Source organism: Takifugu rubripes, chromosome 11 (assembly GCF_901000725.2).
Source record: "Takifugu rubripes chromosome 11, fTakRub1.2, whole genome shotgun sequence".
Classification (NCBI taxonomy): domain Eukaryota; kingdom Metazoa; phylum Chordata; class Actinopteri; order Tetraodontiformes; family Tetraodontidae; genus Takifugu; species Takifugu rubripes.
The window spans coordinates 9254868-9277971 of record NC_042295.1 but is presented as its reverse complement, the minus strand read 5'-3'; the positions used below and the strand labels follow the sequence as shown (position 1 = coordinate 9277971).

The following is a 23104-nucleotide window of genomic DNA, read 5'->3' as shown; positions in this document are numbered from 1 at the left end:
AACACGCTGGTGATTTTGGTTTTTCCAGGCGATAATTTGGGCACGTCAGACATGCATGTGACCATCAGATGGTGCCAAATACAATTCTGGCACGACCTGCCCGTGTTTGGCGACTTGTTCAACTGATCCTCGGTGTAGAGATGCCAGGCTCCATGTGTGGTTGGTTAGAATTCAGCCCGTGTGAGGGGGGTCACTGCTCCCTTATGCAAATCCAGTCCCTTCTCCTCAAGAGCTCTCTGTTCTGATCCCGGGTCACCGCCGAGCGCCGGGCCGCGGAAACACCAGTGGTTGTCAGGGAAGCTCTCCAGCCAGCGTTCGACTTTAATATGAGGAGGAGGGATGCTGCATCTAATTAAACGGCCTGGAGGATGAAGACAGCGCATTGTGTGGGGGGCTTGGAACCAACAAGACGAGCCCGGAAAGACAGATGTGGAAAATATGAAGGGTGCCCGCGCACTCTGACCCACAAATCTCTTTATTAATGCACTCCGCGGGTCAGTATTTGCAACCAATGATGTATATGTGCACAGTATAGAAGCCATCAGCTGTCCGAACACGTCTGATGCCAGTAGGGCCCACCAGCTGCGTCTTTGCCAGCAGTGCGCACAGAAATGGCACCAGAAATGGCCCTCTGCCTGCATCCCCGCATTATAGACTGTAGTCTATACGTAGAAATTCTGGCATTTTACTCAAGGCAACATGCAGCTTTAAATTAAAAAAAAAAAACACAGTCCAATTCAGAAGCCACAAAAAAAATAGTAATTTCATTGTCGGAGCGGCGCTTTGATTCCAGGTCTGAAACTGTGGTTGAACCGTGCGAGATGTTACTTGAACAAAACAGGGCGGACACATCCAGGGTGGTTCCGTGCGTAAATGTGACTTCCGAAAATGAGAAACTTCTACAAAGCGCGAAAGAAAGAGAAACGAGATGGGAACACTGCTGCGCGCTAGGAGCCCTCCGGACAAGAGCTGATAGACGGATATTCCCTGCCCCAGGACACACCCTCCACGCTCTCCCTCTCCCCCCATCTGTCTCTCATTGTTTCCCACACTGACTGTGTCGACTCGCCGCCGGGCTTCGTATCGGGTTAACAACCAACTGCCCAGAAGAGCGCAAAGCAAAGGCAAATAATCCCGGAAAAGAAAAGCAACTTCGACGGACCCTCCGTTGACGCGCGTATCCCGAATTAGAAGTGATATTTGGAATATTTTTGCGACACAGTTTTGTGCGTGCGTCAACCTTGAAGTGAGGGAGGAGAAGAGAGAGTCTCCGCTAATTGGGATGAGAGTTCAAGTCAAGTGAGCTGGCAGACTGGACATTTAAAGCCTCTTAACGTCAGAGGAATACAGCACAAAGGCAGTGTGTTTATGTGTGCGTGTGTTGATCACTCTCAGTGGAAATCCACCCTGGACACCACGCCGAGGGTTTTATCAGGTGCGTCGGTAGGTGGGGATCAAATCCATGCCGAGGCAGAGGTAGTTATGTTTCTTCTTATCTGGACGCGATGAAGAGGTTCTGCAAGACTTTTAGGATTTGAAACCGAGAGAAGAGCTGGGAGGAACGCGCGGAGAGAGGGGGAGGGGAGGGGGACATCACCGTCACCTCCAAAGCGCACCGAACGGCCCCCAGTCCCCGGAGCCAGGGATGGAGAGCCCAAGAGCGGACGGGGCAGCTCGGCTCTGTCAGGCAAACGGACGCTTGCGGATCAGTGGAAACGCGGGCGCGATGAGTGCACGCCACCGGGGACACCTCCACCTGCAGCGAGCTGTGATTTTTCTGGTGGCGCTCACGATACAACCGCAGGTAAGCCACCGATTAAGTTCTATTTCCGGCGGCATGCGCTTTAAAACAACCACTTTATCTGTGATCTTTGCGTTTGTTTGTTCCTCATCTGTGCCAAAAGACCCCTAAAGAAGCCGGCGGGCATCGTCTCTCCCCTCGCCGCTGTGCTCTCTTCTGCTCGTGCATGTATGGCGCTGCGCCCACCTGTTGTTTCAGCCCACTGCTCCCTTTTATCCCGCACAACGCAGAACTGCTCTAATCCCGTTTTAGACGCGTGGAATGCAAACATCACCGCAAAAACCACCATTGGAACGTTGAATTATAAGGCATTAAAATTAAGTCACACATTTTTTTTTCAAAGTAAACTTTGGCTCATTAAGCATAATGAACATTGATGCTACCATTTGTGTGTGTGTGTGGGGGGGGGGTTCGAGAGACAAACTGATGTATTCTTTTGTTATGAATGTAATGTTCTTGACATTGCAGCACACACCCACTGGTTTTTCAGAATTGGATCTAATTTTTTAGAAAAAATTCAAGCTTGCTGTTATGTTAGACCTTTATTTTGGTAGTTCTACATGAGAGATCAGAGGAACTGGCATTAATGGTGTAGACAAGGTGTTACCATAGTGTTGTCACTCTTTCGGTAGATGGGAGAGTTTGGATTTTCCATAAAAATGAAGCTCAAATTAAATCAGCCTCTTTGTCCTTGGAGGATGTAGGCAGATTTGACCAATCAGGATGTGTAATAGCAACAATGGGTGCTGTGTGTGTGTGTGTGCATGTGGGTGTCCGAATCCTCTGGATGTGAACTTGAACTCACATCCAGCATCTGTGTTAGGGTGTGTGTGGACGGGCCCGTCTCTGTTTAAACTCCGGGGCGTGTGAATGCTGAACACGGGGGCACCTCTGTGCCTCGGTTCGCAGCTGAAGAACAACACGCTCCACACCCTCCATTCTGCCGCACGCCGCTGCAGTGGGAAACGTGCACCTACAGTATAGCATCCTCTTCCAGTACAGGAGACGAGGACATTTGGAGACAACTGTTTCCTTTGGTTACTACTTACCATCCATGAAGTTTGACTGGCTGACTACAGGCAGAGTGCTCATTCATATCTGTCTGTCAGCAAAACAGATGATTTTAAGAAGCTTCAATAGTTTACTGTTTAAACAGCTGGACTGGCTCAGTCGTGTCTCATCTGCCCCCAGTAAAGGTCAGGAAGTGACTCCCAAATGTCCTGAAGTCCGGAGATGGAGACAGTTTGTTGTGCATCCCATTGAATATTGGGTGACGCCTCTCCGGGAGACATTCTCGTTCTGTCTCTTTCTCTCTGTCTCTGTTTTTGTCCTCTCTCTGTCTCAGTCTCAGTCTCAGTCTCTGTCTCTGTCTCTGTCTCTGTCTCTGTCTCTGTCTCTCTCTCTGTCTCTGTCTCTGTCTCTGTCTCTGTCTCTGTCTCTGTCTCTCTCTCTGTCTCTGTCTCTGTCTGTGTCTCTGTCTGTGTCTCTGTCTGTGTCTCTGTCTCTCTCTCTCTCTCTGTCTGTGTCTGTGTCTCTGTCTGTGTCTCTGTCTCTCTCTCTGTCTCAGTCTCTGTCTCTCTCTCTGTCTCTCTCTCTGTCTCTGTCTGTGTCTCTCTCTGTGTCTCTCTCTGTCTCTCTCTCTGTCTCAGTCTCTGTCTCTCTCTCTGTCTCTGTCTCTGTCTGTGTCTCTCTCTGTCTCTCTCTCTGTCTCTCTCTCTGTCTCTGTCTCTGTCTGTGTCTGTGTCTGTGTCTGTGTCTCTGTCTCTGTCTCTGTCTCTGTCTCTGTCTCTGTCTCTCCCCGGTCAGAGCGCTGACATGCAGGTATGCAGGGAATGGCTCAGGCAGTGAGAGGAGGACAGGAAGAAAGGAGGATGCAGAGTGATGAGCGCCACTGTATCTCCACAAACCTTTTGAAGTGGACAAGTTCACCCCCCCGCCCTCCCTCTTTATCCTCCCCGACCCCTCCCTCCTTACCTCCTCCTGGGTACAGGGGCAGCGGAGGGACACGCCGTCAAACACAATGGGGGGACTGATTCTGGCTTTGGCGCGCGTCAGCTCGCGCAGGGGGGCGATGATGATTTCTGATCACGCGCGAGCCTGCGACACCGGCGGGAATACATTAATCTGATTTTTTGACTTAATGAGTGATCATTAAGTTCCTAGAAGCAACAAAGCTGCAATTATTCTGATGTGTTCATCAGAGGAGCAAATAGAGATAATAGTGGCTTCTTTTCCTGCTACAGTGATGCATGCGCGTGCACTCACGAACATAGCTGACCCCGCTGCTCCAAGACTCTCAGGGGGTCTTGTTAATTCTAGTATGTGTGTGGCGGTTTGGGTGTGTGTTCTCCACCCATCTTTCGAAACAAGGAGGCAGCACAGAGGGTGTGAAAAAGCAGCAGATGTAAGAGAGAATGGCAACAACACAGAGATGCTGATGGCCACCGAGCTGGCGGGAGTGTTACAGATCAGGGGGAAAAAAGGACAGCGAAGAGGTGGGATCACACCACCTCATCATCCACTGGGGGGGAAGGGGGGGAAGTGGATAGAAACAGGAATTTCTCCCAGAGGGACATGTTAGAGAGGCCACCTCGACTCTTCAGTGTTATTGCATCACTTCATGCTGATGAGAATGCATCTGTCCTCCACCGATAAAGTTTATAAGTAATAACAATGTAATGTCGCCCTCCCATCCTCTCTTCCTCAGGCTGTTTGTGCTGTCGGCATGTTCGAGCTCCAGATCCGGCACTTCCAGAACCCTCACGGACTGCTGGAGTCCGGAGACTGCTGCGACCTCCAGGCCAGTGGAGGGCAGCACTGTTCGGCCAGAGACCAATGTGACACCTTCTTTCACGCCTGTCTCAAGGAGTACCAGGCCCGAGTCGTTCCGAGAGGAGCCTGCACCTTCGGCTCGGGGACCACCGGAATCCTAGGTGGGAACTCCTTGTCGCTCCGCCACCGAGGACACAATGAAGGGGGAGGAGGAGAGGAAGGGACCAATGGACACATTGTCATTCCCTTCAAATACGCCTGGCCAGTAAGTAGAATGCTGGTTATCTATGTAGTTACCAAGGTAACAGGCTAAGCTTCATTTACAACAATTCATGCAAATGTTAGAATAACAATGATGGTCCACACCCGCTGGTTTCTTCACACATTCTCTCTGAATATACTTGTAGATAAATCTTCTAAATGTATTTAAAAAATTTAATAATTTCTGTCAGGATTTCTGCAACATGCTTCTGCACCACAAACGTGGCCAAACAGAGAATATTTATTCTATTTGGTATTTGGTAAATGACATCCTTGTGTAAACCCTGGAGGGTTCTCGGAATTTGAGCAAACTTGATGAGCAAATTCCATATTAGCTGAAGCACAATTATTTTCATCTTTATGTGATTATATGTATTTTTAATACAATGTTCCGTGTCTTCCCTTAAACCCCCCCTTAAATCCAACACATGGGGCCTTTAAAGCCTTTGAATTGGAGACCGTAAATCTTAGGAGTAAAGGATTTGGCCAGGACACGGAGGAAAAAAATCCTGTTTTGTCAGCTCTCACAGTTTACGGTTATTTTTCTTTTTTGCTAAGGGGGGGCAGAAAAGCTTTGGTCTTAACTTCCTTTGTTTATTTTTATTTTATTTTGCAGTTTTACTTTCCCAGCATAGGCCGGCTCGTAAGGAAAACATTTCAGAATGAGCAAAAACTGACCTTGTGACTACGATTCTATTAATACTGTGTTATCACTTTGTTTCTAATGTGACATAAACCCCCGTTGGAGCTCCAAACACAAACGCAGCAGCGCCCACTTGGATTCCATCCTTTTCATTAGTATCGAATCATTTACCTGTGAGACTCTCAGTCCCAGAGCCAATTATCTCCCCTTATCTGAATATAGTTGGTTTTTGTGGGCCCTTTGTGCTTTATGCACACCAGCGTCACGTTTGGTCCTCTCCCCCCCGCCACCCCCGGCAGGGGAATCATCACCCTCCCCCCTGTTCGATGCGGGGGTGTGAGAAATGTCTCGGTTTCAGGACCGGCGAGGAGGGAAAAAAAATGAAGGGTGGGATACAGTAGCTGGGTTTATCTGGCCAGCTCGTGGAATTGGAGGGGGGAGGCAGAGGAACGGGTGGGGGTGGGAGGGGGGTTGATTCCCCTGCCGCGGGTGAGGCGGTGAACAGGTGAGCATGTCATAATGAGGAAAGGTGAGCTCTGCCTTTGCCCTGCTTCACATGATTTTTTTTGTTCTGAAGAAATGTGTGTGTGTGTGTGTGTGTGTGTGTGTGTGTGTGTGTGTTTACAGGCAGTGTTGTTCAGCCCTGCCCTCTTTCCCCGTTGACTTTTCAAATGTCAACTGTTCTGAGCCGTGTTCGAGTGTCAGGAGCTCTCTTGGATTTAGCCGCAGGGTTGTTTGCCTCTGAGCCCAGAAGTGTTTTGTGGATTCCCAAACTTTACAAACACCTCCAGCGGATTAATAAATGTGCACATTGGAAGTAGCGCCCTTAATAAACACAAAGTGATTCAGAGTTGGGAGCCGTTTGTGTCTCTTGCTGGAAAATGTAAAAATAAATGAATAAAGAAAGGAGTCCAGCACTAACAGCTGGATGAAGACAGTTTGCTCTCTCATTTTTAGGTTCTCATCTAATCAGTGTATTGTCCTATATCCCTATGTATGTCCTAAATCCCCTATATTTCCTGACACCGAGCTCAAAAATGACCTGTGACAAATGATGCTGTGATTGTGCTCTATAGGAACGCTCCCTGTGGAGAGAATGGGGGGGTTATAACACTAATGTCACGGTCAGGTTCCCTACCTGAGGCCATCGCTGGCTGCTCCTGGGAAAAAACTCACACTGAGCCCAACGCATACGTGCAAATGTGTGTGTTAGACTGTTTCAGCTCACACCATCTTTGTTCTGTCACCTTATCTTTTCCTGGTACATACATACATTGTGCCCCCTAGATTAGATATGGATCCCATTTTTATTTTGAAAAGAACTCTGAACAAGAGAATTCCAGCGAGGCCATAATTCACGTAGAGCTGGTGATAAAGATTAACAAAAATATTTTGTACATTTTTACCGCAAAACATCTTAAATATTGCCATTTTTTGATTCTACTTGACCCAAACGTTCCTTCCTCGAACGACAGTTTGGAAAAGAGGTTAATATGCAAAGAGCATTCCATGCAAATATTTAAAGGTGGAGATATTGCATTGCCAGTTTTCTCCCAGTTTCTCTCTACTGGAGTGTAGATACCAGAGAATAACCACATGCCAACATATATATGAGTATATGGCTGCAATGGAAGCAGTTTTAACATTTCATGTACTGTAATGAGCCAAAATAGGAGTTACAAGGCATTTAATTGCCAAGTTAATGACCCCTAGCTACATTTAAAAAAAGCATCTGCAGTGCAAACAATCCAGTTGAAACCAATATTGATTTATAAACGACAAATTAATCCTCTAGGTACCTTTCTTGTTCTGCTGGACCATTTTTTGTAACCTTCTTGTGGCAGGTTCTCTGCAGTCAAGCACATTTGGAACCTGCGAGTCCCGACGACCCCAGTGGCAAAGATGGGAAGCAGCAGAGTTCCTATAAATACCTGCTGCTACGTATGTGAACGTGTCTGCACTCCTATGAGCCTACAACTGTAAACTTAGGCACACACACACACACACACACACCCAGTGTGTTCACTCAGCGTGGGAGCTAGTCAGCGAAGAGAAACGAACAGCGAGGAGCACAGTCAGAGGGAGCTTTCTCTTCTCTCCTCAGTCTCCCTTTCACTCGATCCCGATTCTTTGTCCGCCGCACTCTTTTGTCCCCTAATTGACTCTCGGTTGCGGCCTTGCATACCTGCCGTGTACGCTGATACTGTTGTGCGCGCCATTTACATTTAATCCGGCTCGCCAGCACGATGACAGCGCACACACGTTTCTGTTGCGAGAGCTGCACCCAAAAGAAGCGGTTAATTCCATCAGGATCTGAACCTTGTGTTTTTTAGAGATAAGTTGACGACTCGAGGGGGGTAAACATCTCAAGGGAAGCGTGTTTTAATGATTTCATTTGTGTGCAAATTGGATGGAGAGAGGGAGTCGCTATAGTGCAAGAGAAAAGAGGCATTTACGTGATCACTGAAATTATAGACTCTGGGTCTGTGTGTGTGTGTGGGTGTGGGTGTGTGTGTGTGTGTGTGAGAGACAGAGAACTGAAATTACAGCAAACATTGGACTGACTCTGCCACTTCTTTCCTTCCTCTCCGCTCCAGACGCCACCCTAACACCTGCCTACCTGCCATAATGTCCGCCACTCTGCCAGCTGTTGTTGAAAACCTCTTCAGCTGCTTCCTTGTTCCACTTTCATACAACTAAACCTCTTCATTCTGATCTACTCAGAAAATGCAGTACATCTAAAACACATGAGAATGCATGGCCTGTCAACACTGTGGTTTACTGGGTCATACTAATGCGGTGCTGGCTCAGAAATTCAGCATTGTGGCTTGAGAATATCCACTTGAAGATGGGAATATTACCCCTTTATCACCTCTCATTTTTCACCGTCGCAAAGACATAATGGGGTAATTCTAAATTTAAAGAAGCTAGCGCCGGTTGGCAGCTCCACAGCGGCGAACGACATAATGGATGGATGCACAGCACAGCTTATAAACTAGGGAGAGAGAGAAAATTGTCTGGTAGCTAACGGCAAAACAAAAAGCAGCTGTCATCATGTTGTTCTGTTGTTTTTTTTCCAAACTTGGCAGACGACAGCTGATGTGTTTCATGTCAAAACCGCTGTCTGAAGTGATACCTTTATTTGCTGTGCTCATGCAGCGTTGCCATTTGTTAAGGATTTTTTTTTTTAAAAGTGTAGCGAGAGTGTTTTTTTTACAACAGTCAATGTTTGAGGCTGTGGAGAACTTTCCAGAACACACACACACACACACACACACACACACACACACATTCTCACACACACACACACAAACACACACACCCATTCAGGGGTTTTCTCACCACTAATGCCTCCATCTGAGCGCTGTGGATGTGTCCAGTGGCTAGACGAGGTAATTTCCTGCGGAAGACTGTGGGGGTGCTGCTGGTGGTGCGATAGTTGGTGTGGGTGGGGAGGGGCAAGAGGGTAAAGTGGATTGAAGTGCAGCAGAGAGGTAGAATATGTTTTGATGAGGTGAGGGAGGGTTCGAGGCATTCTGGGGATGATGTCAGCGTGGAGCACCGGTACTCTGAGTGGGGAATACTTGTGTCTCGGTGGCTTATTCACCCCATCTGGGGTAATTGTTGCACAGGAGATATGAGCACAGGGGTGGTAAGGATGGGCAGAGCATTAGAGAGTGGGGGCTATAACTAGTAAAGGAATCGTTTCCTTTAACAGCATCAGCAGAGGAAGGCGGAGAGGATGGAGTGAGAAGCGAGAAGGAAAGATGAATTTTGATGTTAATTATAGCAGGAGTGTGGGACCAGAAGAGGGAACATAAATGCAAGAGCGGAGATTTTTAATTATGTGGATGGGGTCATCACTGCCAGATGAGGTGTGTGTGAGTGTGTGGGTGAGTGTGTGTAGTAATAATGTGCACAGCAGCTATAAAATGTCTTAAATTATCCACCAAGACAACTGAAGTTGAGGGTTAGGATTAACCATAAATTCCTTAAAGTTCCTTAAAGGCTATTATGATTCTTCTAGGAGCGCCTTTTATCTCCCTGCTCATGTCACTGAAGGGTCACTGTGATGAAATATGTCGAAGAAAACGGTTCCATGGAGCGTTTCTGCAGGGCCTGCATCCATTTCTATTTCCACGTTACACAAAAGCGATATCTGCTACGGCGACGCGGTGAAAATGGAGTCGAGCCGCTTCTCCAGCACCGTTCCGCTTCCACATTTACAATATAAGCACTCAAAACATCAGACGCTTCACCGCTGGAATAATAATGCCATCGTTACTGTGGTTACCTCCACGACGAATCACGGGCAGCGCTCCGTCCACTCTGACTCCAGCACAGCTGCTCATGTCACGAAGGCCATTAATGTAGCAGCTTGTGGACGTTTCCCGATAATTCCACTGAATGCGGCAATCGGGATTTTTGTTGTGCGCACCTGTGATGTCATTATATACCGTACCCAACAGCTTTCAGGCATTAGCTTAGCTACTGTTGTTTGATCCGTTGGGAGGAGCTGAGTTTAGCGTTCCAGATGCACCTTCACGGGCACGTGCTGATTGAGACCATCTGAAATCCACCGAGGCCCCGGCTGCACCCACGGTCGCGCTCATCTGACGTGACAGATGTTTATAGGCGCTGATTTTCGCCACCACGGGACGTGTTTCAGTGCTGGTCTGTTTCATTGGAGGTTCAAGGTTTTTTCCCCCAGTTTTTGCCAACAGTGAGGAAACTGAAGTTCCATAAAATAGATTAGTGTGAAGGTTTTCAGGCCCTCGTAAGTGGACTTCATTGTCCCGTGATTAAAGCATCGATTCCTGTTGTCTGATATGATTAATGACACAGTTTGTCCGCCCTGCACTCTCCATTGTGGCCTTTAGACAAATGTTTTCAAGGGTGAATGGAAGCATTGTATACATAGAAATAATAAAGACCTGGTTAAAACTGAGCCTTCTGTGCATCAGTGTGTGTGTGTGAGTGTGTGATGTCTGGCTGTGTGTTTAGTGTGTGAGTATGTATGCATTAATGTGTTAGCTCTGAGGGGAAATTCCTCTCTCAGGGCTGTAGGCTCTTCCTGTCGTAGAGCTGTGTTTGTACAGCCCGGCTTTGTCGGGATATCCTACCCGGCCCATGTCTGAGAGAGGGCTGGTGAGGGAGAGACAGCCGGGGTGACGGTGGGGGCATCGATACGGGGACTGGGAATCAGGGATCGGGCTGGGACAGAGAAAGGAGGATGTTCTCGCTGACTAATTTCTGTTTCAATTAGAGTCGTTTTCTGCATGATGCTGTGGGCGAAGGGACGGAGCCAGACAACCAGACGGAGCGGGAAGGCTTGATCGTCAGGATTAATGTCTTTGGTTTTCCGTGTCTCACGTTCCAGAGAATGTGCTCCGAATCGGAGCGTTTAGATGGAGATGTGCGGTCCTGGGAAGCGTCCCATCGACTGGAAAATGCGTTTTCTCACTTGTCGAGTGAGTTTGAAGGCAAATTGAACCAGCGTTGTCGCCCACAACATTTAATAAATGGACATGGATCCAAAATGTAAAAGGAAAACATGTTACTGCGTCTCGCTAATACAAAATCCATTAATTGTTGGAACCTCCAACGTGCCTTTTTGTGCTAAGTACACTGGCTGTTAATGCTTCTTCTTCCGTTTCCCTCCCTACACACACTCGCACAGACACTCACACACACCTCTCTCCCATTATGTCATTTCCTGGCTGTCATCACTTCTTCCATTATTTACACAAAATTGCAGAGGAACTCTTAAGAAAGGGTAAAAATATCCTTCCATGATTAGCTCTGATCTTCTGGGGCCTAAACTTCGAATTTGGCGTTATTGTTCTTCTGTCTGCGTGTCATGTTTGTGTTTCTAACCCGTGATGAGGCCTGACCTCCGCTATCTCCTGATGTTACAGCGGCTAAAACAAATCACTCTGGTGTGCGTTTGCATGTGCGTCAGAAAGGGCACCAGGAAGTTATTGCAGGTACTTTTTTTGTCGTGTTTTTAGGACCGTGTCCTGAATCTTATCAGTCGATGTGTTTTTGCCCCCGGGACCACGGTTGCCATGACGACAGGAACCCCGACCCCATGGGGTCGCCACCTTTACTCCCTTCCTGTATTGATCACGACATCCCAACTTACCTTGATGCTGTGAACACATGGCTGCGGAAAACTAACGGAAATAGAGGGGACCTCGCCCAGGTTTCAGCCCCTTCATGGAAGAGAACGATACAACGATAAGATCAAAAGAATGTGGAATAAGATCCAGCCTCACAGCTTCTGTACAGAGCTGCTGTACTGGAAATGTGGCATTGGTGTGGTTTAAAAACCGAATCTCCCCGTCCTAAACCTGCTCCGGCTGTTCCGGCTGCTGGCGACCCGCTGGTCTGCTCTGGTTAATGAACTGACTCGGAGCCTTTGTGACCCAGCCCGTCTCATTACCGCCGACTCCTGACTGCTGCCAGGGTTCTATTTTCAAATCGCATCCCCTCACCATCTCGCTCCTTGGTCTCACCTCCCTCCGCCCTCCGTCCCGTGTGCCTCTTTTTCTCTTTCCATCCTTTTAAGGAACCATCCTTTCCTTTTTCCTTTCTTCCTCTGCTTTACCCCCCATGCACCAACTGCGCGTGTCTCTGCCCGACTCAGCGTTTTTCATCCACACCAATTTTCCCTGCGACCCTTCATCTTCTTCATCACCCTCCTCCTCTCCTGCTTGCTTGTGTCACATCACAGCAGGGGGGACGGATGATAGACAGCGAGAGATATGGGAGAGAATGTTTGAATTATTCATGATGCAGTTTGGATGCAGTGTTTTCAAACGCACACACACACACAGGCACACACACTGGTGACTGCTGTTACTTAAGGACAGTTCTGATGTCAGTTTTTGATGTGTTTCCATTCGGCGCTGCTTGATTCTTCTCCGCTTCCTTTATTTTGCTCCTCGACTCTCACGCCCAGTTGGCGCATTTGCAGGATTTCTCCTTCAACTCCTGGCATTTAAATATGAAAATCTGTTTTAGCGTCATGACATAAATCCGCTCAGGCATTATATCCTCATCCCCCGAACGGCACAACTTAGAATCAGGAGCCTTTTTTTAAATGCACATATTCGTTTTTTGGTGAATAATTTTGACTTGCAGTTGAATATTTTACCGGGATTGACATCACCGTTTCAGTGAAAGGTCTCTAATTTGAATCCACTTATGTTAATCTGCACGTTAGGGAGGAATTCCTATTCTCCCTGTGGACCATCATCGGAAATATATAACAAAATTATAGTTACATTAGTCTCAGGATCTGCTGTGTGATACAAACTGTAAATAATAATAAGACTGTGGTTGTAGCTTATTTTAAAATCTCTTTTCTTCATATTTTCTTTTATATACCGTAATATGAGATCTGTCTGGCTCTGAAATGACATGAAATGGTTAAAACAAAAAAGAATTCACCGACATTCATCCATTTTTACACTTCTGTCTTCGTCTCATTTCACGTCTGAATGGTGAAAAACAGCCAGGATGTTTATGGAAACGCTTCACTGGGCTGGTTTTTTTGTGTGTTTTTCCACAGAAATCCTTCTCTCTGGTGCTGGAAGCTCTGGATCATGATAACTCATCAGAAACAGGTAAAAAAAAGCAGCTTCTAAACAATAAAAATGAATTTATACCAGAATATTGTACTTCCTTAACAACGTTTAGTCGTAACCAGACATCTTTGTGTCATGACAGCCGGTTGGCTGTCTTTGAATGTGCCTGCTTGTTGGATCTGGATGGTTTGATCCAGAAACATTCACGAAATGTTGACGTGCTGGGGTTTCTATCCACCACCATCTCCAGGCTTGATGGAAGAAAAAGAGAAAATAGCCATTGAGTGTTGCATCCCTGTTCCAAACAATGACAGCAGGATATTTATGATCTTCCAGCAGTAGCAGAGCGCACCTGGTGACACTGCAGTCAGCTAGATACAATAAATGGATCCTAAATTGTACGCCGGCTCCTCAAAATAGGATAAGAGAATACAGGAAAAACCTCTGTCTTTGTCAGGATGGTGCTCTTACTGGTATAATGGTCGGGGGCATGGTATTTTACTTGGAATATCTGGTACAAATCAAGTATCATTTAAATGTCACAAAGCTCAGACTGTCCCAAACTGTCAGTATTATTAAAAAGCCAACATTATCCCGATTGTATGACGCTGTCAGCAACAACCAAACACAGACGGCTGCTCATGAGCATGTGCCTTTCATCGTGCTCCTTACCGGCCTAATCAGGCTGGGCTAAAAAGTCTTTTATCCAGAGCGTTTAATTTCCTGTTTGTCCACCTGCTGTTTCTCCGTGTAATCAGGTAAAGCCCCACGTCGGGGAGTTCCAGCTATAAAAAGTGCGTACGGGGGTGAAGACAGGCGTTCCTTCGCCCGATTCATTCCCGTCATTCCCGGGTCATCCTCTTCCTCTCGCTAACCCCCTGCTGTATCCAGAAGATGACAGCAGTAATGAGAAACTGGAAACCTTCATCCGTCGTCTCTTCCTTTACCTCTCCTCCGCCTGCCCTCCAGCGCTGCTTTTACATCTTGTTTGCATCATGTGTCATTTTCGTCCGAGCTCCTGACAGCACTCACATCGTGTCTAAAGCCCGTCTGTAGGCTGATGGCTTAGCGGAGCCCAAACACATTCGCTCTGTAGTGGTCTGAATGGACTTACTGGGCCCCGCTGCTAATCAGGCAGGATTTACCCAGCGCGACTGTACCTTGTGAAACAGTCCCAGAACATAGTCTGAAAAGATGAAGTCCTTTCCTCAGTCTGACCTTCATTTTGCTCTTTGGAAATAAATTATAATGAGGGTTATTTTATTGCTCTATTTAATCCAATTTATTCTGACATGGGTCTTATTCCCATAGCTCAGGTCCAACCTTTTGCCAAACGTGATGGGGAAGATGATAAATCTAAGCCAAAAGTGGATGCAATATTCTTCCCGCCATGCTGCTTAGTAATATTGTTTTAAAACATCCCTGTTCATATGAGAGGCCTTTCAACGTCTCACAACAAAATCCTTAATTCTGGTTATTGAAGACCGATTTGGTCTAATTCATTTTAGACTTAAAAATCAAGTGTGTTATTATAAACAAGTATTAGCTAAAAAATAGAGGAAGAGTTTTTATTTTGTTCCCATCCCAGTGACCCTTAAATCTGCATCCCGATTTTGGCTGCTAGACAGCAACTTCACAGGAAATACACCAAAGAACAAAATGCTACATGTCAAGCTAGCAATGTAAGTACTAGCACCCACACGGCACGGCTTGTGTATCCTGGAAGACTTGTGCAGATGATGTTTTTATAAGGGATATACGTGTCAACGGTGATTACACAAGCACCATCCAGCTAATCTCATGATTTCCATATATTCCATATCTCTGCAGCACAGCTTTTCTCAGCTGTGTATCACACAATCACATGAAGCCAGAGGAGCAGAGTAAACATTTTTGTGTCCTGAGTCTGTCCAGAGACACTAAGTGTCTCCCTTTTTATTGCCGTCCCTGTTTTGTCCGCGTAACCCCCTTATTAAGGGTGTAATAACTCCAAAAACACCAGTGCCAAAGGTTAAATGAGTGTTCAGACCCGTTATTTGCCTACTAATGGAGTTTGGTGGTGAAGCGGGGCAACAGCCGACCCGACGGGGAGCATTTACTCTCTTAAACACACACACTGGCGAGTGTGTGTTCCTGTTTTCATTCCTTTGTGTCAACCCGTGGTGATCTCATCAGCCTTTTGGCAACGTGCATGAGCGCATGCTGTAGCTGCCACCCTTCCTCTTGGCTCCGCTCATCTCTGCCTGTCCAGCTCTCTTTCTCTTATTCTCTCTCTCCCTCACACACACACACACACACACACACACGCACACACACACACTCAGACTATCACTGATGTTCATAACCACCATTACTATCTCTTAACTTTCTCTTCGTCCTTGACGGTCTTCGGTACACGCTGACAGATCCGTGCTCGGTGTGTGTGTGTGTGTGTGGGGGGGGGGGGTAATATCCTGTCAGAGGAGATTAAAAGCTGGGGGGGCGAAGAAGCCTCTGGGGGTTCCCCCTCTAGGGCTGCTTCTCTGGATCTTGCCTGATATTTTTTTCGCCCTCTCTGGTGTTCAGGCGTCCTCCTACACATGGTTCTTTGAAATGACCCTTCAGGTTTGACTGGTCCCCTTGCGTTCTCCCCCAGGTCAGTTGATCGAGCGGGTCCTCCTCTCCTCCATGTTGAACCCCGGAGAACAGTGGCAGACGTACCGTCACCACGGACGACCCCTGAGTCTGGAATACCGGCTTCGCTTCCGTTGTGATTCGAACTACTACGGACCCTTGTGCAACAAGTTCTGCAGGGGCCGGGATGACTTCTTTGGCCATTTCAACTGTGACTCGAGTGGGTCCAAGGTCTGCATGGAGGGCTGGACCGGACCGGAGTGCAAAGAAGGTAGAACAATTGAAAGTTTTTGCCATGTGAGACCTCAGACCTGAGGTCTTCTGTGATCCACCGTTTCCCGAGCGTTCAATATGATCCATATAACACACATTTGATCAATAATTAGCCTGACGAGTGTAGCATTGTAAATTCTAACCATTCTAACGTAAGCTGTTCCGGTGGTTATTGTGGGTCTGTGCTCGCTGCTGGATTACTCCTGGTCTGTGGGTGACTCAGCTGGATGACCTCACTGTGTGATCTGCCAGCGTGTTCTGGTGGTTAGAAGTGAACACAGGAAACTAGAATGGAAACCGTAGGTGAAGGACGCACGGCTAGGTTTTGGACATCCGGGCTTCTTCCCACTTCCTCCCCGGTGTGTTGATTGGACCCATGAGGAGCAGGAGGTCTGAAACTTAGCCAGCGTTCCTTCGGTGACCACCAGATCGCAGACTTTAACTCAGAGTATTTACCCACTGTTTGTCTCCTGTTTGTGTGTGTGTTTTTTCCAGCTGTTTGCAAGCAGGGGTGTCATCAGAGCCACGGCTTCTGCTCCGAGCCTGGAGAGTGCAAGTGAGTCAAAACACACGTGGGCACAATTTATTCCCGATCAACTCCAAGGATGTAGGATTAAATCAAGAATTTACTGGGGGTTTTTTTTGCACTGCAGCTTGTCAAGTAGGAAGTTTCTCTGCACTGATGTATGATTCCATAGTCCAATTCTAACGGAACTCTCCAGAGTTAGATACAATTAGTGCAACAAGGGGGGGGGGGATCGTCTCTAAAGCAGATTCAGTGATATTCAGTCACATAAAAGCCTCCATTAGGTCTATTAACGCTAATAATGTTCTATATAGTTTGCACATAAAAGCACAAGAGCATCTGGGTGGTGTGATTTAAACTGTTCCCTATTAGGTGCCATTACGGGTGGACGGGCCCCCTCTGTGATCAGTGTGTGACGTTCCCTGGGTGTGTGTACGGAAGCTGCGCCGAGCCCTGGAAGTGTGTGTGCGATGTCAACTGGGGAGGCCTGCTGTGTGACAAAGGTCAGACATGAAGAACACACCCGGGCCCACATTAAGCCATGCATCAACCCTTTGGCTCTTCCTCATCAGTAGAGAGCAGGATATTCAAGTAGTTCCACTGGTGCTGCTCTTCCAGGGGGAAACAATGGCATCAGGTGTGGCACCTACACATCTCCCCAGGTGCCGGGCAGCATCCAGATCTGTGTGAGAGTCGACACAGCTCCCTCGGGGCTTCTGCCTCCTTAACTTTTCCCACCGCACGCCTCAAACTTCCTTTACCATTCTAGTGTGCGACATCCTGCTTTTCCCAACGCTGGGATCTGGGAGTCAAACACACGCCCACGGGATCCGGCTTTGTGCAAAGGAAAGGTGATAGCCTTGGGTACAGCGAACGTGAGCCGGGCCGGGCCGGGCTCTCCTAGCTAGGTGGGGTCCTGAGCGTTTGTCTGTGTATTCAGAAAAGCTCTGCAAAGGGCTGCAATCGCACAAAGAGCTTGTGAGCACAGAGATCATTAGAGAAAGCAGAGCTTTAATCAGCCTTAACGCTGGAGACAACAGGGCCTGCAGCGGACGGCCTGCACACTCAGCACCGCGCGCCGACCTGGACACACTTCAGCCGGCGTGCGGCACCTGTGAATGTGTCCGCCTCATTTACCAGTGAAAATACCCACAATCCATCTGGAATCTCTCAATCTGATTTTTTTTTTTTAAATACCTGCAGATCTGAATTACTGTGGCAACCACCAACCCTGTAAGAACGGTGGCACCTGTACCAACACCGAGCCAAACGAGTACCAGTGCGAGTGTCAGGACGGTTTCAGAGGGCGCAACTGCGACATCGGTGAGTTTGTCGATGACGTCCCGCTCCCTCTCCTACGCTCCTCAGCTGGACCTCCATCCCTGTGCGTCGGTGTCATCTCTCCCACATTCTGTGTCCCCCTCATCAGTGGAACATGCGTGTTTGTCGTCCCCGTGTATGAATGGAGCCACCTGTGTGGAAAACCCGGCGGGCTTCACCTGCATCTGCAGCAGCGGCTGGACCGGACCCTCCTGCACCGATGGTGACAGTAATCTCAGACTTTTGCTCCGTTTGATCGGTCAGTTTTGAGGCGAGACAAAACAGGACGTGTTGCGGGTGCGATGGGATCGTTCCGGGTTGACGCGCGTCAGCAGGCGGCGTTCCTCATCCCGCTGGCATGTAAGCAGAGCGAGAGAAAAGGGAGGCTCGTTGGAGGAAGCAGGAAAGGTTTATTTTCGCTGCTGTGTTTGTTGCTGCTTGATGAAGAGGCAGTGGGGGGGGGGGGGGCTGTCTCTGTCTGTACTGGGGGGGGGTCCCTGAGGAATACACAGGCAACACAGATCTGCCTTAAACCACACAGACTAACTGATATTAATTAAAAGCCTCGCCGTGGTGGGCTCTTTGTTTAGTTCTGGGAGTTCCTTTTGCTTCGCCTGGGTTGTTGTTTCGCAGAGATGAATTCAGAGTCTGGACGAGGCGGAAATGGAGCTCCAGCAAGAGGAAGGGAGAGCAAGAAAGAGCATTAAACGCTTGTGTTTATGTGTGTCTTTGTTCACTCCTGCATGATTCTTTATCCAAAATTAATCCTTTTTTGAGCATCACTGTGTAGCTGCTCCACATTTCTCCTTTTTCACCTCTTGTCGTCCTTCATTTCAATCGCTCCTCCGTCCCTCCTCTCTGGTAGGGAGCTGGGGTGTCGCGCTGCAGATGATTATATTTTATCACTGTTTGCACAGAAACAGGAGCAGTAGAAAAGAGAGTGAAAACACGAGCTGCCTGAGCTTCATTGCTGCATACCAATGCTGCGGTTCAGATCATCCATTTGGTGGCATCTCGCAGACACCATGGCATATGCGCGCACACACACACACACACACACACACACACACACACACACACACACACACACACACACACACAGACACACACATACAGACACACACACATTCCTATTTCACAGAACAATAGCTCATGTGGATTTTCTGTGTCATTCAGCCGTGAGACAGTGCGATCGGAGACCTTGTGGACATGGAGCGACGTGTCAGGAGATTCCAGGAGGTTTCCGATGCCTCTGCCCACCCGGATGGACCGGCAGGACCTGCCAACTGGGTCAGTGGGAACCAACAGTTCAAATTTAAGAATTCAAAATGACAGATGACTCTTAACAATAAACCCACCAGCCCAAGTTGGCTCTGACCTCCTCGTGCTGACAAAAATCTAATTAAATGATTGATAATTAAATCTTAGATGGAGATATTTGGAGATATCTTTCATTTCCTTTTTGAAGCTTTGGTGACCAACATTATATCAGGCTCTGGTATTAAAATATACGTACTCAATGCACATTTATGAGACAAAAGACCTGATGTGCAACTTTAGAGGATTGTCATCTTAGCATAAGTGCGAAGTAGCATTGTCCATGTGCATGACACACTCCTCTGCCCACCACTCACTCTTTAAGACAACTTCTGCTGGAGGGTCGATGTGTTTTATAGCTGAGCAGAGGCGAGACTGTATGGATTGGGTTGTACACAAACACAGGGACAAATACGGAGAGCTAAAGGGTGATGGAACAGAAACGGAGACATATTTCAGCATGACAGCCTCTCCTGCTCCTCTCTGCTACTATGATACGTCACCCTGACACTTGATAATCCCCCCCCAGTTCCACCTCATCGGTCGCTGGCCCCGTGTAGAACGCAGGTTTGCGCTGTCTCAGGATAAGTGATGAAGGTCTTCATCTCTGAGCCGACGGGCACGGCGTCAGCGGCAGCTTAGTCTCTGAAAAGCAATTACAGTTTCTATCAGTTTCACTCTTTCATTCAATGACCTCTGGACCCATTTTTTATCCCATAACAGATCAGTCCTGGGGCATTTTCTGCACACATTCATTTACTGTGGCATAAAAGCATCAGATCAGAGCTAAACTAATACGATTAAACTAGATAGTAGATAAAATTGATCAATCCTGTGGGTTCAGACTGTCAGTGTGACACTTTGACTTTCCTGTAGACACCAATGAGTGTGAAATGAACATTTGCGTCCACGCTCGCTCCTGTCACAACCTGATCGGTGGATACCTGTGTGACTGCCTTCCTGGATGGGTGGGACCGAACTGTGACATCAGTGAGTAGCTAAGGAACTTCTATTACTGACTTTCTCCTTTACATCTCCATCTTTTTAAACGTCTGTGCTTTACGTTGTTTAGGGAACAGCAGCTGTCAGGATCTGTGTCAGAACAATGGACAATGTGAGGTAATTGTAAGCATCTATTGCGTTGATTTAACCCTCATTTTGTCCATTTTAGAGGATTTTAGCTCCCTCTCTTTCTGTTTTCTACCTTTTCCTGAAGGACCTGGTGTCAGGATCCAGATGCATGTGTCCCCCTGGTTTCTCTGGGACGTATTGCCAAAATACCCGCAGTCCTTGTGATAGCGCCCCCTGTCTGCATGGAGGACAGTGTGTGGAGACGGATGGGAGGACCATCTCCTGCATCTGCCCCACTGGATATTCGGGAAACTTATGTGAGGTTGGAAACTTTTCATATATGTTACTGTTGAAATATCAATAAAATCTTGTTATTATCTTTAACTTTAATGCGCTTAAATCATTTGTAAAAAATGAAATGTGTATGTATAGTGTGCATATTGATTGTCCTAGAGGAACTTTTAGCCTCAATCACAACTAGGTGTAATAAATAAAAACTAATAGGCTGGAAGATGTTTGAAATAGTGCAATCATTTATTAACCATCTTTAGGGTTTGTTCTTTACGTCTCTCCAGCAAGCCTTGGATATGTGCAATCCCAACCCGTGCCAGCAGGGGGCGACGTGCCACAGCACAGAGGGCAGATATGTGTGCGTCTGTCCTGACGGTTACTACAGTAACGAGTGCATAAGCCTGAAAACCCCCTGCACTGGTCAGCACTGTTCAGGTAGGAAATGAGTGTTTAACAGCCACGTTGGCGTGTCGTCCAACCTCTGACCTCTAATGTCTGCAGGTGCCGTGTCAGACACCAAACACGGGCCGGTCAGCTTCTACATTATCCTCGTGGGCGTCCTGGCTTTGGTGACGGTCTGTGGTTGCGCTGCCTGCGCCTTCATCCTCTCCCACCTCCATCGGAAGCGGAAAAAGCAGCAGGCCGTCCCGCAGGAGGAGGGCATCAACAACCAAAGGGAATTTGTCAACCTCATCCGAAACGTGGACCGTCCCGCGCCCCTCCTGCCGAACGCCGCCCCGCTCGCTCACCCCGCCGCCCCTGCCCCTGCGCGCTGCTACGAGGAGATCGAGCTGACCCTCCCGCCGTCTCCGGCGCCTTCGCACCCCTCTCCAGCGCTGAAAACAGCCCACGCGCCCAAACTGGACATTTCGAACCAGGAGCGGGAGAAACTGAACCGCTTCCACTACACAGAGAACCAGGAAGTGGAGGCCTGAGCTGGGAACTTTTTTTGGGGCCTCTGGGGTGAAACTTTGAGTTCTTAGCACTTTCTTGACCACTGGCACCAGTTTCCACTGTCTTGCACGGTGTCAATGCTGCAGTTGTGTAAATGACCTTTGACCCGTATGTGCTCTCGGCAGACACCTGAGGCACGGAGACGTTTCTTTTGTCCACAGCAAATTCATCTCGTGTGCCTGGAATGTTTGTCCACCGATCATCCGCAGGCGTCGCTCTTGACTACCCATCGGAACGGAATTCCAACTTTAGATGAGACTCCTGCAGATCGTTGAATGGACGCTGTGTTTAACGGTGTGTGTGTGTGCGTGTGCGTGTGTCGGGATTGGAAATAAAGACTGTGTTTTATGAGTCTACATGAATACTTTTTGGAGAACTCTACACCGTTGCCTGTCATTTTGTCAAAGCTGTACATTTTTTTAATACCTGTGTGTAAAATAGCTTTTGTACATGGTTACACTGTATATTGTACATATTGCTCTTTTGTACCGTGCTTTGGTCTGAGAGTGCATCACTTCGCATCGCTTTGCTGTGTTTGTCTCGCTTTCCTCTCCGTGTGGAGTGACCAGTACATGTGCACGGTAATAAAAAAGCATATCCCGGCTCTACTGTATTAATTTAAAGAGACGTTTGCTAACTTATTTGTGACGTGAATGTGGGATTCAAAGGTTGAATTAGCAGCTCCGTCGTGTGGAATCTGCACCCAAACGATTGTTCGGTGTGACGTTTTCAGCAAGAAATGTGTCTGATGTCACAGAAAGAAATTTGAAAACAAATAAACATTTGATATCCGAAAACAGCGAATGTAAACTATGATGAAACACGCGTTGTTGGGACGGGCCGTGCGCGTAGGGGCGACGGACCACGATGGCGGGGTCACAGCGGTAGCGCTTAATGGGCCAGATGATGTGGAAAATGTGACCTTTGGCCCGTACAATCAGCCACAGCCTGGAAATGAACACTGGCTTCCTGTCACCACCCTAGTCAAAAGGAAATGTAGGAAATAGATGGTAGACACACAGACACACAAACACCCATGACGTCATATTTATGGGGCCTTTGCACACCTGCCTGATTAAAAATTTAAAAAAGTTTAACCCTTGAATTATCATTTGCTGCAATGGAATTTAAATGTTGCATCTCCAGCGATGAAAGCATTGCCACTGATTGTCTTCAAAGAAATGTAAAATTACCACATAAATGTCCAAGGTAGTTTTCTTTGTCAACTGGACTGTATTTCTTCTCTTTGAAGACGTTTCGCCTTCGATCCAGAAGGGTTCTTCAGTTCTGAACTCGCTGGGGACAATTAGCACGCTAATGATCTGGGTGGTCACCTGAGAGTCGTTGGCAGGGTCGTTGGCAGGGTCGTTGGCAGGGTCGTTGGCAGGGTCGTTGGTCGGGTCGTTCACCTAGTTTCTGTTGAGGTGTCTCCCCTGTCTGCTGGATCACATGGTGGTGAGTCACTGGGTCTCCTGGAATGGGGTGAATGTTCGGTTTGTTGTTAGAGGGAGTGGACGTACGTGGGCGATAGGAAGTGCCTCAGCCCACCACCTCTGTTTAAGGATGGGTTCCTTGACAGCCCTCTCAAACCAGCGGTCTTCTCTGGCCAGTACCCGTACTTGGCTGCCCTTAAAGGAGTGCCCGCTCTCCTATAAGTGAAGGTGGACTGC

At 47.8% G+C, this 23104-nt stretch overlaps 1 protein-coding gene across 2 annotated transcripts; it reads left to right on the top strand.

The window, feature by feature from the left end:
- Positions 1 to 953: 953 nt before the first annotated feature.
- On the top strand, positions 954 to 22057 carry LOC101066881 (protein jagged-1b). 2 transcript variants are annotated; one of them, XM_003968415.3, is made up of 14 exons: positions 957 to 1804; positions 4509 to 4838; positions 13054 to 13108; positions 15705 to 15953; positions 16451 to 16511; positions 16854 to 16984; positions 17685 to 17804; positions 17911 to 18024; positions 18978 to 19091; positions 19995 to 20108; positions 20191 to 20237; positions 20335 to 20511; positions 20765 to 20915; positions 20982 to 22057. In XM_003968415.3, exons 1-14 carry the CDS (start codon positions 1646 to 1648, stop codon positions 21413 to 21415), a joined length of 2256 nt encoding a protein of 751 aa, XP_003968464.3. In that variant the 5' UTR covers positions 957 to 1645; the 3' UTR covers positions 21416 to 22057. The 2 variants fall into 2 exon arrangements, with proteins under 2 accessions (XP_029699963.1, XP_003968464.3); XM_029844103.1 differs by lacking the exon at positions 17911 to 18024 and having other exon boundaries at positions 954 to 1804.
- Positions 22058 to 23104: the final 1047 nt, after the last annotated feature.

Excerpts from the sequence above, each read along its gene's own strand:
- LOC101066881 (XM_003968415.3), top strand. The coding sequence starts at position 1,646 with ATGGAGAGCCCAAGAGCGGACGGGGCAGCTCGGCTCTGTCAGGCAAAC. Across the intron at positions 15,954-16,450 it reads CGGACCGGAGTGCAAAGAAG|CTGTTTGCAAGCAGGGGTGT; the intron begins GTAGAACAATTG and ends TGTTTTTTCCAG. Across the intron at positions 16,985-17,684 it reads AGGCCTGCTGTGTGACAAAG|ATCTGAATTACTGTGGCAAC; the intron begins GTCAGACATGAA and ends AAATACCTGCAG.